The following is a 14,592-nucleotide window of genomic DNA, read 5'->3' on the forward strand; positions in this document are numbered from 1 at the left end:
TGTATGATGTTCTTCTCCATATAGTAGCCCCTCCTAACAATATGCTCAAAGTATGTAAGCTGAATCTTCGTTATCTTTGCCTCCAAGGAACACTCTGGCTGTGCTTTGTCCAAGTCTTAACCTGTTTTTCACTTTGACAAAAGACCATGGAATAGTCAATACTGTTTTCCAGTACCACAACTCAAAGGCAATCATTCTTCTTTTCTTATCTTTACTGATATATGCAATGTACCATTCCCCTATTTTATTTAATCCTCTTTAGGGAGCTCTGTTGGCCTAGAGGTAAGGAGTTGCATGCCAACCCAAAGGCAGTGTGCAAGTCCACTAGCTGCTCTGCAGGAGAAAGATGAGTAGTCTCTGAAAACAGTTTCTGAAAACTCACTGATGTGTCATTTGGTTCTGACTGTACAGAATACAGAACCTAAAAACATCAACTACAATTTTATGTAAATTTTTTAACAATGTTGTTGTTGTTATGTGCCATCGAGTCGCGACTCATAGCGACCCCTTGTACAAGAGCCCTAAACGCCATTCTATCCTGTGCCAACCTTGCCGTCTAAAACACACTCATTCCCACCACTCCACTCATAGAATCAATCCATCTTATCAAGTGTCTTCCTCTCCTGCACCATCCCTCCACTCTCCCAAGCAGGATGTCCCTCTCCAAGGACCAGTCAGTCCCTCCTTGCAACATGCCCAAAGTATGTTAGACAAAGCTTCAGAATCCTTGACTCCAAGGAGCATTCTGGCTTCACCCTCTCTAGGACAAACCTGTTTATTCTCCTAGCAGTCCATGGTATATTCAACACTCTTCTTCAGCACCACAGCTCAAAGGCATCAATTCTCTTTCTGTCATCCGTATTTACTGTCCAACTCTCTGATGCATAGCACGTAATTGCAAAGACTATATCCTGGATCAGGCACACCTTAGTCTCCAGCCTGATGTCATTGCTCTTCAGTGCTCTTGAGAGGTCTCTCACAGCTGACTTTCCCAATGCAATTTGTCTCCTGATTTCCTGGCTGCTGTTACCAAGAGTGTTGACTGTGGAGCCAAGTAAACTAGCACTGTTAACTATCTCAGTCTCTTCAACATCCATACTGATGCTGCCAATTGGCCCAGTGGTGAGAATCTTTGTTTTCTTGATGTTGAGCTTCAATCCATATTGAAGACTGCAGTCCTTGACCTTCTGCAGCAAGCGCTTCAGGTCCTCCTCAGTTTCAGCAAGCAGAGTTGTGTCATCCGCATAATTCAGGTTGTTGATGGGTCTTCCACCAATCCTGATGCCACATTCCTCCTCATACAGTCCAGCATTTTGGATGATCTGTTCTGCAATAGAAATATATATATTTTTTAAATATAAAATTTATTATTGATGTACATAATGAGCAAGGAAATATCACAGCAAGTTAACAATTTTCAAAAACTATTAACAATATCAGGAAGAATAATATTTTAATAAATATTCCATTTGATACACCTCTGTAATGTTTTCCCTTGATTTTTTGCTATGAAATCTTTAAACGCTTCTTCATTTAATAAGCATTTTGTAATATTATTTTCCATAAAGAGAATACAAAGATTAAGCCATATTTCCTCTAACATTTATTGGCTGAAATTTCTTTTAGAAGTATATTTTCTTACAGCCTACAAGGCTAGAAGCCGAAGTTCTGTATAATGACTCTAGGGAAAGTCCTTCCCATAAGCATGTGTAGCCCAGCCTCCTCTGGAGACCTCCATGTGTTTTTAGCCTTCCCCAGTGTCATCTCATCAGGGCCTGGGTTCAAAAAGAGTGGTGCTACCCCTGGAGATGATTTCATGGGTGTATTAAGGTTCATGGTCTTCCCCCTGTCCCAAATTTGAGAATTTTTCTGTTTTCTTTTTATGTGCTGTCTTTGCTTTTTTAATGTGATGTTTTTATACTTTGTTACCCTACTGTGACACTAGTTACACCATTAAGAAAATGCCTCTTGAGGACAGGAGCCATCTATAGCAGGGAAATAATTCTTATTTTTTTAGAAAGTATTTGGTAGCTTTTATGTAAATCACTTTTGTGGATTAAATTGTCTCCCCAAAATAGGTGTTGAAAAATCTTGGTTGCTATAACAAAAAACAAACTGATGCCCCTGAGTAAATTTAGCGTTGTGGAGACCATGGTAGGACTATCCAGAAAGCTTCCTATATGGTATGTAAATGTTTACTATACCAGATTGTGGAGTCTTTTGGAATGGCAGGTAATTTAAACCATAGGCCTTTTGGTTGTCATGCAAGCACTTAACTACTGTGCCACCAGGATCCTTCTAGATTTTAGAGTTACTGAAAGGTCTAATCAAGAATGAGGAGATAAGAGGCTCTTTTAGGTAGACTGTTTATTAGAAAGGAAAGGCCCCCAAAGGGCCCACAAGGGAGAAATGGCTGTAGTTGACATTCCAAGTCTCTGTCCTCTTGAGGGGATGAAAGTGGCAGGATGCTAATCTTTACATGGTCATCGTTTGTCTCGGGGAGATGTAGGGCTTTGGGGGAACTGACCCATCTAGGTGGGGTTATGGAAATCAGATGTGTGCACATCTAGTCCTTCAGTACAAGCTGCATTGTGCAGTCTTGAGGCCTATGAGCACCACTGATTATGGATGGATGGTGTACATGCAGATGCAGTCTCCAGGTGCCAGTTTGAGCACTGTGCTAGCAAAAGGCATGGTGCCACCACAGCTTCTAAAGGAAGAGCATCTTGCAGTTGAAGGATGGTGGACTGCACATGCTTAAGGGATCATCTATGCAGATTCTGCCTGAAAAGCAACTTAAGAAGAACTGTATGCTGATTGTAGTGTAGGGTCTCTTTTATTAGGGGAAAACATTTGTCTTGTAGTTTTCTGACCTAACACCAGACTCTCCTGAGATTGGGCTCTGGCTGCCCTGTCTCTGTCTCATAACAACTTTGTTGTTGTTGTGTGCCATCAAGTCAGAACTGACCCATAGCTGACCCTCTGGCAGGTTTTCAGAGGCAGTTAATAGCAAGGGAGGAGATTGCCCATCGCCACTCACCCGCCCCCCGCCACCCCCCAGCAGTTGGTGACCTCAAACTGCATGCCTTCAGGATTGCAGCCCATCTCCTTGCCACTGTAACCACTTTGTTGTTGTTGTTATGTGCCGTGCGACTCATAGCGACCCTATGTACAACAGCCCTAAACTCTGCTCTGTCCTGTGCCAATCTCACTGTCCCTGACACTCCCATCCTGATTATCCCAGTCACTGAATCAATCTACCTCATAGAGGGCTTCCTCTCCTGCGCTGTCCCTCCACCCTCCCAAGCATGATGTCCTTCTCCAAGGACCTGTCTCTCCTTACAACATATCCAAAGTATGTTAGACGGAGCCTCCGAATCCTTGCCACCAAGGAGCCACCCGGTTTAACCCTTTCCAGGATGAATCTGTTTGGATAAAATCACACCTGGAAATAGAAGGTTCTATGTTTAAAGTGATAAGGTCTGATCAGTTGTTGTTGCTGTTAGGTGCTTTCGGGTCAGCTTGTCCTGAATCATTATCACAATCTCTTCCATGTTCAGCCCATTGCTTCAGCCACTCAGTGTGCCCTTCCCTTTAGGTGAGAGCCCCTCTTGACAACAAGCCCAAAGGGCTTGAGATGAAATGTAATCGTCCTTGCCTCTAAGGAGCACCCCAGGTGCTCCTTAAATCAGTGTAGATTACTTTTAAAGCCATTTACTTAAAAAAAAAATTTATATATATATATATATATGTATGTGTGTGTGTGTGTGTATATATATATATATATATATATGTATGTATGTATGTATGTTTTGGCATAGAAGTAAAAAGCACAGACTGGAAGATATGTCACATAAATAAATTTCTGTTTGTTAAAGCCACCTCTTTGTGCTATTTCTGTTCCTACATTACTGAGATACCTACACAACTGGTTAAGTCTGTTGCTAGGGAATTGATTCCATTTCATGGTGGCCCCAGAACATCAGAGGAGCACTGGGCGCCATAGGGCTGATTTTTCAGAAGTAGATCTCTAGACCTCTTTTTTGCTTTAACCAACATAATTTATTTCTGTGACAGTTTACTGTTGTGTACAGTTGATTTGGAAGCAACTCATAGCTAACCCTCCAGCAGGTTTTCAGAGGCCTAAATTGCATGGGAGGAGACTGCACATCTTTCTCCCGTAGAGCAGCTATTGGATTCAGACTGCATGCTTTTGGGTTGGCAGCTCAGCTCCTTACCACTAGGCCACCGGAGCTCCCTATGACAATTTGTTGTTGAGTTCTGTAGAGTTGGAACCAATCCATAGCTGACCCTACAGTTGGTTTTCAGAGGCAGTTAATTGCCAGGAAGGAGATTACCCATCCTTCTTCTGTGCAGTGGCTGGTGACCTCGAACCACATGCCTTTGGGACTGCAAGGCAGTGTCTTGCCACTAGGAGTTTAGGAGGCCAAAAGTTGAATTCAGGGTGGCTTTCACTCTCTGTTGGTCCTGGAGGAAATTCCTTCTCTTCTTTCAGCATCTGTAGGCTTAGCTTTTTTTTTTTAAAGCTTTTCTTGTTCGAACAAAACATGTTTTGAAAGCACACTTTCCCTGCATCAAAGAGCTTCACTGTGCAGGGACCTTGAGAATAAAGAATGTGTTCCACTCCTGGTTCATCTTTGTTGGTGATATTGAGGTCCCTTCATCAGACCCTTCTTGTAAGGCACTGCTGGATGGAGTTGATATAAGGTCATCTATTAGTTAGGAGTGGACATTGTTACTTATTTCACCTAGGGACTTCTCTTCCTGAACCAAATCAGACCCACCACCACCAAGTTTGAACTGCTGACCTTTATGTTAGATGCCCAGCCACATGTTGTGCTATTAGGGCCCCTTTGATGCATGATTATTATTGTTGTTGGGTGCCATTGAGTTGAGCATGACTCATAACAACATGTTATTTTGGGTAATACAAACTATTTCAACTAGTAACCACCACTTTTGTAGAAATACCTCTCTCAAATATTTGTTAGGTGCTATTAAGTTAACTGCATCTCATAGCAACCCTGTGAACAACAGATGTCCACCTGGCCGTATCTTGTGCCATCCTCACCATTTCTGATATACTTGAGCCCATTTCTTTCAGTCAAGGTGTCATTCCATTTTGTTGAAGATCTTCCTCTCCTGCAGTGACCCTCCAAGCCTCTATGGCCTTCTTCTCCAAGGACTAGCCCCCTCTAAGAACATGTCCAAGTATATGAAACAAAGCTTCTCTAAAGTTGTTGTTAAGTGCTGTCGAGTTGTAGGCGACTCAGAGTGACCCTCTGAACAAAAGTTGTGGACACTTGTATAACTTTAATTGTCTCTCCAAGTTCATAGAGTTTCCGGAGCAAGCTATTTTGGAGGTGGATGCCATTCCTGTTTCCAAGCTTGTTTTAATCAGGGAGCTCCACCAAACACTGTCCACCATGGGTAACCATTCTCACATTTGACACATCAATGTCCTAGTGTTCAGCTTCACATCAACCACGAGTTACCTCTGTACAACACATGGACAGACCACAGACCACAGCAGTACTACCTAGAAGAATGTTTCACCAAAAACAATTAAAGACAGGCCTGAGGGCCTGTGGCCCTTGGGCCCTCGGGCCCTACAGGATTTTAAGCTACCTCCTCGAACAGGCTCCACAGGTCCTTACTTACCCTTAGTCTAAGGCTCAGGGCCACCCACCTACTTTTGAAGGGCAGAAAGAACAGTAACACACAACAAAAGGGAACCCAGAAACTTACATTGCCTGATTGCCACCAAGATGAGCCGCCATTGAGACACCAACCCACCCTTCAGTTAGCCAGCCGACTTCCAGAGAGGAGGGAGACTCCAATCCCCAAGCCTCGTGAAGGATTTTAAACTACTACCTGGAGCAGGCTTCGTGGGCTCCACCCTAATTGAACTTGATCCATGGAGGAAATTTGAAATATTTAGAAGATCTTATGGATTGCAAGTTGATTCTCTCTCATTGCTGTCCAATAGGAATAATCTCATAACTGACCTTCTTTGTGGGTTTTCACAGGTTGTAAATCACATGGGAGGAGATTGCCCATTTTTCTCCTGTGAAGCATCTGATAGATTCAAACCAGTCTCCTTTGGGTTGGCAGAGAAATTCTCTTAACCTCTAAGCCACTAAAGGTCCCTTTGTTGGCTAGCCCTTCTTAAATATTTATTAAAACCAGCATTTGGGGAAAGCTGAGTAGCAAGCAGTCATTTGGAAGCTGACCTCAAGACATAACAAAGACGTTTTGTATTCTTCGTTAAGATTATATTAACACACTTTAAAAATAAAAAAAAAGTTCACATTTTCTTGTGAAAAAAAAAAGCCTCGTTAAGACTCTTAAGCAGAACAGAATATTGTACTGCTTTCATGCATAAGAAAGAGGAACTCTGGCTCATGGTCAGGTTTTCTCAAATATATGAAAGACTTCATTCACTGTTCTGTCAACTAACAGAGTTTCAGACTAATAACATATTTAAGGGTACTACTTGAATAATAAGTAATAATAAGAAATAGTCAATCCATATTTGAATTATCAAAGCTCCAAAAATTCTTAAATAGGAATTGCAAAAGTTTCATATATGGCTATAATTGAAAGGGAAAAAGATTGCTTATGTATTTTAATAGAATAAAATAAAATAGATTTATGGAGAATATATATGGAATAATTCAGTATAAACACCTCCAGATGTAGGTACACATTCATTTTGGCACATGTTTTCATTAACTACAAAACATTTTTAGGTTCTACAGGAGGTATAGGGAGGCTTGGTCTTATATTGTAAGAGGAATAGTCATTTGTAATGGATTAAAGGGAATTATTCTCACTGTTATTTAAAAAAACAATTAAAATTTGCAAGGTATCTGTGTCTGATAAGTGAGTAGTATTTTATCTCAGTCAGTTTATGTCCAAGGTTGCTTCCCCCACCCCCCTATATAAAATTAACCAGGATTTGAGTATCTTTATATTTCAAGTATGCCAAATTGTTTCACTACTGACAATTGATCCCATTTTCCCATTGTTATGTGCCAGGGAGTCTACTGAGACTCATAGGACCCTATGCACGATAGCTTTCAACCCTGCTGTACCTAGAGCCAGTCTCACCATCTTTCACACATCTACCCATATCACCCATTTTACTTCAGTCAGTTTTATTTGGGGGTCTTTTCCATCTGTGCTGTCCCTCCACCCTTCCAAACATAATAACTTTCTTCAACAACTGGTCCCTCTTGGCACCATGCCCAAAGTATGTGAGTCAGAGCCTCAAAATTCTTGCCTCCAAAAGGCTGCTTGGTTTCACTCTCTCCAGGACAGAGCTATTTGTTCTCTTGGCAGTCCGTGGCAACATATGTTCAGAACGCTTCTCCAGCACCACAACTCAAAGGCATAGATTTTTCTGTCATGTTTGGTCATTGTTCAGCTCTCTGATGCATGGCAAGTAGCTGTCAAGACTGTGACCTAGATTAAGCATACCTTAGTCTCTAGATTGACATCATTACTCTTTAATACTCTAGAGAGGTCCCTGATAGCATCTACAGGAAAATGTATTTCATGAAACAAAAGATTATAGTTAGATTTATGCAACAGAAATAATCAAGAAAATCCACAAAGCACAAAATTGACATCTTATTTTTCCTAGAAAAATAAATGTTTTATATAAATGTCAAATGTATGCTAATTGATTATAATAAACTACTGATACAGCCCATGGTCTCTGCAGTTACTTGCTATGCATCAGAGAGCTGTACAATGACTAGGGATGATAGAAGGAGACTTGATGCCTTTGAGCTTTGGTGCTGGAGAAAGAATATTGACTATACCATGGATTGCTAGGAGAACAAAGTTCTTCCTGGACAAGGTGAAGCGAGGCTACTCCTTGGAGGTATGGATTCTGAAGCTTTGTCTGACATACTTTGGGCATGTTGCAAGGCAGCAGTTTGTTGGAGAGGGACATCATGCTTGGGAGGGTAGAGGGACAGCACAGGAGAGGTAGACCCTCAGTGAGATGGATTGATTCAGTCACTGTGCTAATGTCAGAGACAATGAGATTGGCAAGGGATAGAGCAGGGTTTAGGGGCTGTTGTACATAGGGTGCTGTGAGTCAAAGGCAACTCAGTGGCACATAACAACAACCAGTATTTTTGTATTCTTAGCAAATTGAGTATTGAATTTCCTTCCTTTATGTAATAGTTGATTTTATTCTTCTTACTTTCAATAGACACTTGGCATTTCCCCTGAAGAAAAATTTGTTATTACAACAACAAGTAGGAAAGAAATTACCTGTGATAATTTTGGTAAGTACAAATGAATTAGCACTTCTTTGTTATGTCCTAGTGATAGGGAAGTAAATGTTTTACAACATGCACATATATAGAAACTGTCCATAGTTTTGGTTACTTTTTTTAGGACAGAGAAATAAACTTGTTAAAGTTGCACTCTTGTTCAAAGCTCCTATACTTCCAGCAAGATTATGGGTCAGTAGTTGATACCATTTTTGGTTATGGAAGATGAGTGCTTTGCCTGTTGTGTGCAGGCTCTCTTGAATTGTCAGGAAACTCTGAACCTACTTGAATTCTTCCTTTTTTTTTTTTTTTTTAAGGGGGGTGCTAAAAAATCCTGTCAGTTTTTCATGCCTGTTTTCTTTTAAATTTCACCATTCTGTCCCAAATCTTTGTATGCTTTACTGTGATATTTCAGTTTTAGAATTGAAAGTTCACACCTTAAGAGAATGAGTCATTTGGCCTCAGGGCTCAGGAATACTAAAACCAATTAACATACCATAGTCCACAGAGGCAGCATTCTAGATCAGACTTTGTTGAGTAGCAGCAACTCCTTCAAAGTTGGTGAACAGCAACCTAAGACTCAGGAACAAAGAAGAGAAGAAAAAAAAGAAAAGGGCATATTGAAACAGTGTGGAGGATCAAGAGTGAATCTTGTCAACTCCAGCTCCCACAACCCTGAGACTAGAAAAACTAGACGGTGCCCAGCTTCCGCTAGTGACTGTTCTGAAAGGAATACTACTAGAGGGTTCTGGAATGAATAGGAGAAAATTGTGGAACAGAACTCAAAATGATAATTACTGGTGTAATAGAAACTGGTAGAACCCTCTCCACAGCAGCTCTTAGACATCCTTCAAGCATAAAACAGAACTTACCACAGACCTCCTTCAAGCATAAAACAGGACTTACCACCTGCCACTGAACTGGACTCTTAACTTTAGCTAGCCCTTGGAAGTGAAAAACACAGAGGTACACACTCCTTAAAACAATTAGCATATTAGATCAAGAGTTCAGTATTTGCCTAGGATAAAGCTTAGAAGGTTAGAAGTGTTAGAAAGAAGATGAATGGAAATGCTAAGCAATAAGGAAGTGAGTGAGAAGAGTTAAGTTACATGGCGGTGAGGTTTATAATTCATGTCACAAAACAAAATGTGCATGAATTACTGAATAGAAAAGTTTTCTTTGTGAACCTTCACTCAAGTAAGTTTTGGCTCTTTTTGTTTTTTACTTTTTAAAAATACTGAGAATAACTGTTTCATTTGAATATGTTTGGGCCTGTTTTTTGATATTCTTAGCAAAACACAACTGAATTTGAATTTTTTGTTTTGAGATTTTCCTATGCCATCTTGAAACATATTTCATAAGTACACTTTTCAAATTAAAAGTTTGTTGAGTTTTTGATGGTAACCTAACACTTGGGATTTTACCTCTTGATTACAGAAGAAACTGTTAAAGATGGAGTCACTCTGTACCTGCTGCAGTCAGTCAATCAGTTATTACTGTCAGCCACTAAAGAGCGCATTGACTTTCTACCTCACTATGACACACTGGTGAAAAGTGGCATGTATGAATACTATGCCAGTGAAGGACAAAATCCTTTGCGTAAGTATTTCATCTGTATTAATTTTTATAACCTATTGCTTTCTATTCTCTAGTCTTAAGTATTCTTCTTTCACTTTTTTTTAAAAAAATTCTTCATTACTGTCTTATCTCCTTAAGTCATCTTACTTTGTGGTGAAGATACCTGTACTTTGATGCTTGCCTGTTATTATATTATTGTTCTTATGTGCCGTTGAGTCGTCTCCAACTCATAGTGACCCTAAGTGTAACAGCTCTGAACCCTGCTCTATGCTGAGCCAGTTTCATCATCTCTGACACACCTACCATTATCCCAGTCCTTTACTAGAATTTATTCTTGTCGACTAATAAAAGGTCTCGTGGCTGCATACCTTTTTATCTCACATACACTCCCCCTCACCTGATTTATTCCTCTGACATCATGTAAACGTCTCTCAAATTGAGACAGTTTTTGCTTTACCATGTAGGTGAGCTATGTAAATCAGTTATGCTCCTGTCTCTGTTTCTTTATCATTTCATCCTAGCGTTACTGCTTGTCTAGTTACTGCTCGGCTAACTTTGGACTGTGTACTAGATCTTTACAAATGAGTCATTTTACTCTCTTTGGACCTTGTACACATGTTTAACACTGCTTAGCTGTTGATTACATTGTTGTTAGGTACCATTGAGTCTCTTCAGCTCATAATGACGTTACGTATGACAGATGGAAACCTTGCTGGATTCTGGGTCATCCTTGTAATTTCTGCTGTGCTTAAGCCCTTTGTTGTAGTCACTCTGACATCCATCTAGTGGAGAGTTTCCTGCTCCTCCGCCTTTCTAAGCATTGTGTCCTTTCTGATGATAGACATTTGTCAAAAGTATTGGTCCATCTGACAGTACTTCTAAGGAGACTCTTGCTGCACTCTTCCAGTATAAATTTTGTTTGTTCTTTAGATAGGCCATGTTATTTTTCACCAACATCACAATTTAAAGGCATCAGTTCTTCAGTCTTCCTTTTCTTTGTCCAGCATTCACATGCATGTGTAACTGTTGAAAAATACCATGGTTTTGTCAGGCATACTGTAAACTTTAAAAGGACATTATTGCTCTTGAACACTATATAAAGGGGTTCTTGACAGCAGTTTTGCCTAATGTAAATAGCTTTTTGGTTTCTTAACTGATGGCTTCCATGGTTGTTGATTGTGAATCCAAAGGAAAAAAGTCTTCAACAGCTTCAGTCGTCTATCATAATGCCTATGATGATTTTCAAGTCATCAGTAAGAGCTTCAAGTTGTCTTCTCTTCCTTGGAGAAAGGATGTGTTACCTGTATATTAACCATTGTTGATGAGTCTTCTCCAATAATGAGGCCACATTCTTCTTCATATAGTCTAGCTTCTCAGATAATTAGCTCCACGTTCAGATTGAATAGGTGTCAATAAAAGATACATTCTAGACATGTACCTTTCGTGATTTCAGGTCATGCATTATCCCTTTGCTCTGTTTGAACTTGGTTTTATTACTACTTATAATTTATAGGAAATTAGAAAGCAAAAAGAACATTAAAAATATCCCTTTCTCTACCATCCACATAACTACCACTGACACTTTTTTCCTTTTCTCTTCAGGCTTTTTGTTGGTTGGTTGTAAACACATATAGTTTTATACTCTGTACTTTTTAGCTTAAACGTGAAGTAAACATCTTTCCATGTCAGTATATACTTGTGTTTAGTTGTATTTAAGTAGCATAATTTATTTGAGCAGTGATCTTAAATTGTTTGATGGTTAGGTGGTTTTTGATAATGTTATTGTTACAAATTAATGAATATTCTTAAATTGAATCTGTGCACATCTTTAATTATTACTACTACTTTTACTACAGTCTGTATTAAGGCACTGTGCCAACTGTATTATGAACATTATCTCATTTAATTCTATTTGATAGGTAATGTTATTGACCCTGTTTTGCAGAAGAAACTGATGCTAATAATTGTTTTAAAAATTTTTATTTTATATTGGTTTGCTGACAAAGTTTGTATACATCATGTTTCACACTATTCTTCATCTATATTGTGTTTCATACATTCCCATTCATTATGTTTTATAAAATAAATCACCATTGGATTATGCCCACCATTAATTATCCTGTCTTTCCAGGTCAGTGCCAGACAATTTCCTTTACCCTCCTCTTCCCCACCAAATTGTGTAACTCTGTGATGTCACCCTTTTTCTAAGTAGCTTGCTAATGGCTGCACTGACAATAACCCATGTAGCAGTATATTTAATACTGGCAAGTATATTTTTTATCTCCCACATTGCTCTTTTTGTACAAATTTCCTCCCATCGTAAAAATCTTACTATCTCACTCATCCTCAACAGTTTGTCTACTTATTTTCCATTGTTGTAAAACAAAACTCAGAAGAATATACTATGTTTGCTTGCTATCTGTAGTACTTCTGTTTGTCCTCTTTCCTCCTACTTGCTGTGAATTGGTGTTTACTTCAGTCACTTCTGTGCTTTTAAAATGTCACCAGCCACTAACTGCAGTAATCTATTTTCAGTTCTCATTTTACTTCTGGCATCATTTGATATACTTTGTCACTTGACTTTTGAGAGACCATAATGCTTTTGATTTTCCTCTTACTTCACTGTTCCTTCAAGGTTATAAAGTGCACAAGAGGAGATTCTCTGAATTGCTCATGGATTTGAACTGCCACAGAGGGGTGGCCTTTGATTTAGCATCTCAGCTCCTTAGGAACTGAACTACAAGGGCTCAGTGAATTGCATAGTGGTCTCTTAACTGGTTTTTCTCTCCTGCAGCCTGTGCCTGCATGGGGCAATACTAACATTCATCTAACTCTTTTGACATTTTCAGAACTCTTCAGTTCTGCTCATTTTTCCTGTGTGATTAAGTCTTTTTCTCCCACTTCTTTTAGTGTCCTCCCTCCATTTTTTAGAATATTAACCACATATCTGATTGGTTGTAGCTCTGTTTCCACCATTTTATAAACACATCTACTCTTAAGTGTTATGAGAAAGTGTTTGCTGGAGTGCCACTTTGAGAGTTAATTCACAGCTTTAGTGGGATTAAACGTCAGTGGATGTAGGTGAAATTAGAAAGAGAATACAGCAGTAAGTTTGAATAGTGACCTTGAAGAAAGGAACACGGTAGTTAATGGTGCAGAGTTGGTGAAAAACGGAATAGAGTGTTTGTGTTGTAGGAGAATGTTGTTGTTGTTAAGTATTGTCAAGTTGTGGACTACTCATAGCGACCCTGTGAATGAAAGACCTGAAATGAACACTTGTATAACTTTCATCATTTCTCAAAGTTCATAGAGTTTCTGGAGGCAAGCTGTTTTGGAGGTGGATGCCACTCCTGCGTCCAAGCTTGTTTTAATCATGGAGCTCCACCAAACACTGTCCACTGTGGGTAACCATTATCGCATTTGACACATCAGTGTCACAGTGTTTTAACATCACAGCAACCATGAGTTACCTCCATACAGTAAATGCACAGACCACTGCTTTACCACTTAGAAGAATGTTTCACCAAAACCAATTAAAACCAGGCCTGAGGGTCACAGATTAAAATCACCCACCTTTGACTTGGTGGCATAACTTTCTGTCCACCAAGCCCACAGAGCTCTCTATGTTGTTGTTGTTGTTGTCATTAAGTGCTATCGAGTCGTAGATAATTCATAGCAACTCTATGAATGAAAGACCTGAACAATTGTATAACTTTCATCGTTTCTCCAAATTCATAGTGTTTCTGAAGGCAAGTTATTTTGGAAGTGAATGCCACTCATAAGTGTCAGTTATACATTTTAGTCATGTTCTGACATTTGTCAGGTTCCTATTAGTTGTAAGAATATATCTAAATTAGCTTTTAAGAGATTGTTTCATAATCACTAATTTTAAAAATTTGCTCCATACTTCTAAATTTTTTTTTAACTTGTACCTGATGAAATTTCAACTACAGGCTGCTACTTGATTCTGTTTTTCTGGTCTTCATTTCTTACATCTGTATGTCTTTCTGTCTTTAGATTATAAACTCCTTGAAGCCAGGAATCATGACTGGCTGACTTGTATGTGTAGTGCCATACAAGTGCTGGGTGATGACTGCTTTTTATACTGGTGGTGATTGATGATGGCCTTTATTAATGTGTTAGTATCATTAGGATTAGGGTAATGTTTTAATTCTAGCTCTTTGCAAAATAAAAGTGATGGCTTAAGGTACTTCACAGAGTTTTTTCTTGGTTGAACTTATATATATGTCGTGTTTAGAAGAAAAGTTAAGCCATGGAATTTTTCATTCTCTTCTAGCATTTGCTTTTGCGGAATTAATTGACAATTCATTGTCTGCTACTTCTCGTAACAGTGGTATAAGAAGAATACAGATCAAATTGGTAAGAAGTTAATACTGTAAAGCAGTATAATGCTTCCTTTTATGAAAGTAGTGTTTTCATAAAAGATTGAGAAACATTAAAAAGACAAATCAAGCATCAATAATATATGATGTCTCTAGTCATTGGCCATAACTTTTACTGTATACGTTTTCTGTACTCATAAATACATACATGGGGGGTGATCATGTTATGCATATTGGGGTTACTTTGGTAATCTGTTTTCCTTTACAAGTCCATTGTAAACATTACCAAATCATTAATGTTATGTAGAATGTGGTAGATTTATGAATTGTAATAGGAATTATGTAGTTAGTCTTCTATA

The 14,592-nt window shown here is 39.0% G+C and overlaps 1 protein-coding gene across 1 annotated transcript in view; it reads left to right on the forward strand.

The window, feature by feature from the left end:
• The window catches only part of SMCHD1 (structural maintenance of chromosomes flexible hinge domain containing 1), a 166,750-nt gene that overhangs the window by 12,134 nt on the left and 140,024 nt on the right, over positions 1-14,592 (forward strand). The window contains exons 2-4 of the mRNA XM_006891422.1: positions 8,249-8,324; positions 9,750-9,911; positions 14,188-14,270. Of these exons, the coding sequence (XP_006891484.1) occupies positions 8,249-8,324; positions 9,750-9,911; positions 14,188-14,270 (321 nt within the window). The remainder of the gene's footprint in view (positions 1-8,248; positions 8,325-9,749; positions 9,912-14,187; positions 14,271-14,592) is intronic.

Source organism: Elephantulus edwardii, unplaced genomic scaffold, assembly GCF_000299155.1.
Source record: "Elephantulus edwardii isolate Elephantulus edwardi_28Jun2011 unplaced genomic scaffold, EleEdw1.0 scaffold00097, whole genome shotgun sequence".
NCBI lineage: Eukaryota > Metazoa > Chordata > Mammalia > Macroscelidea > Macroscelididae > Elephantulus > Elephantulus edwardii.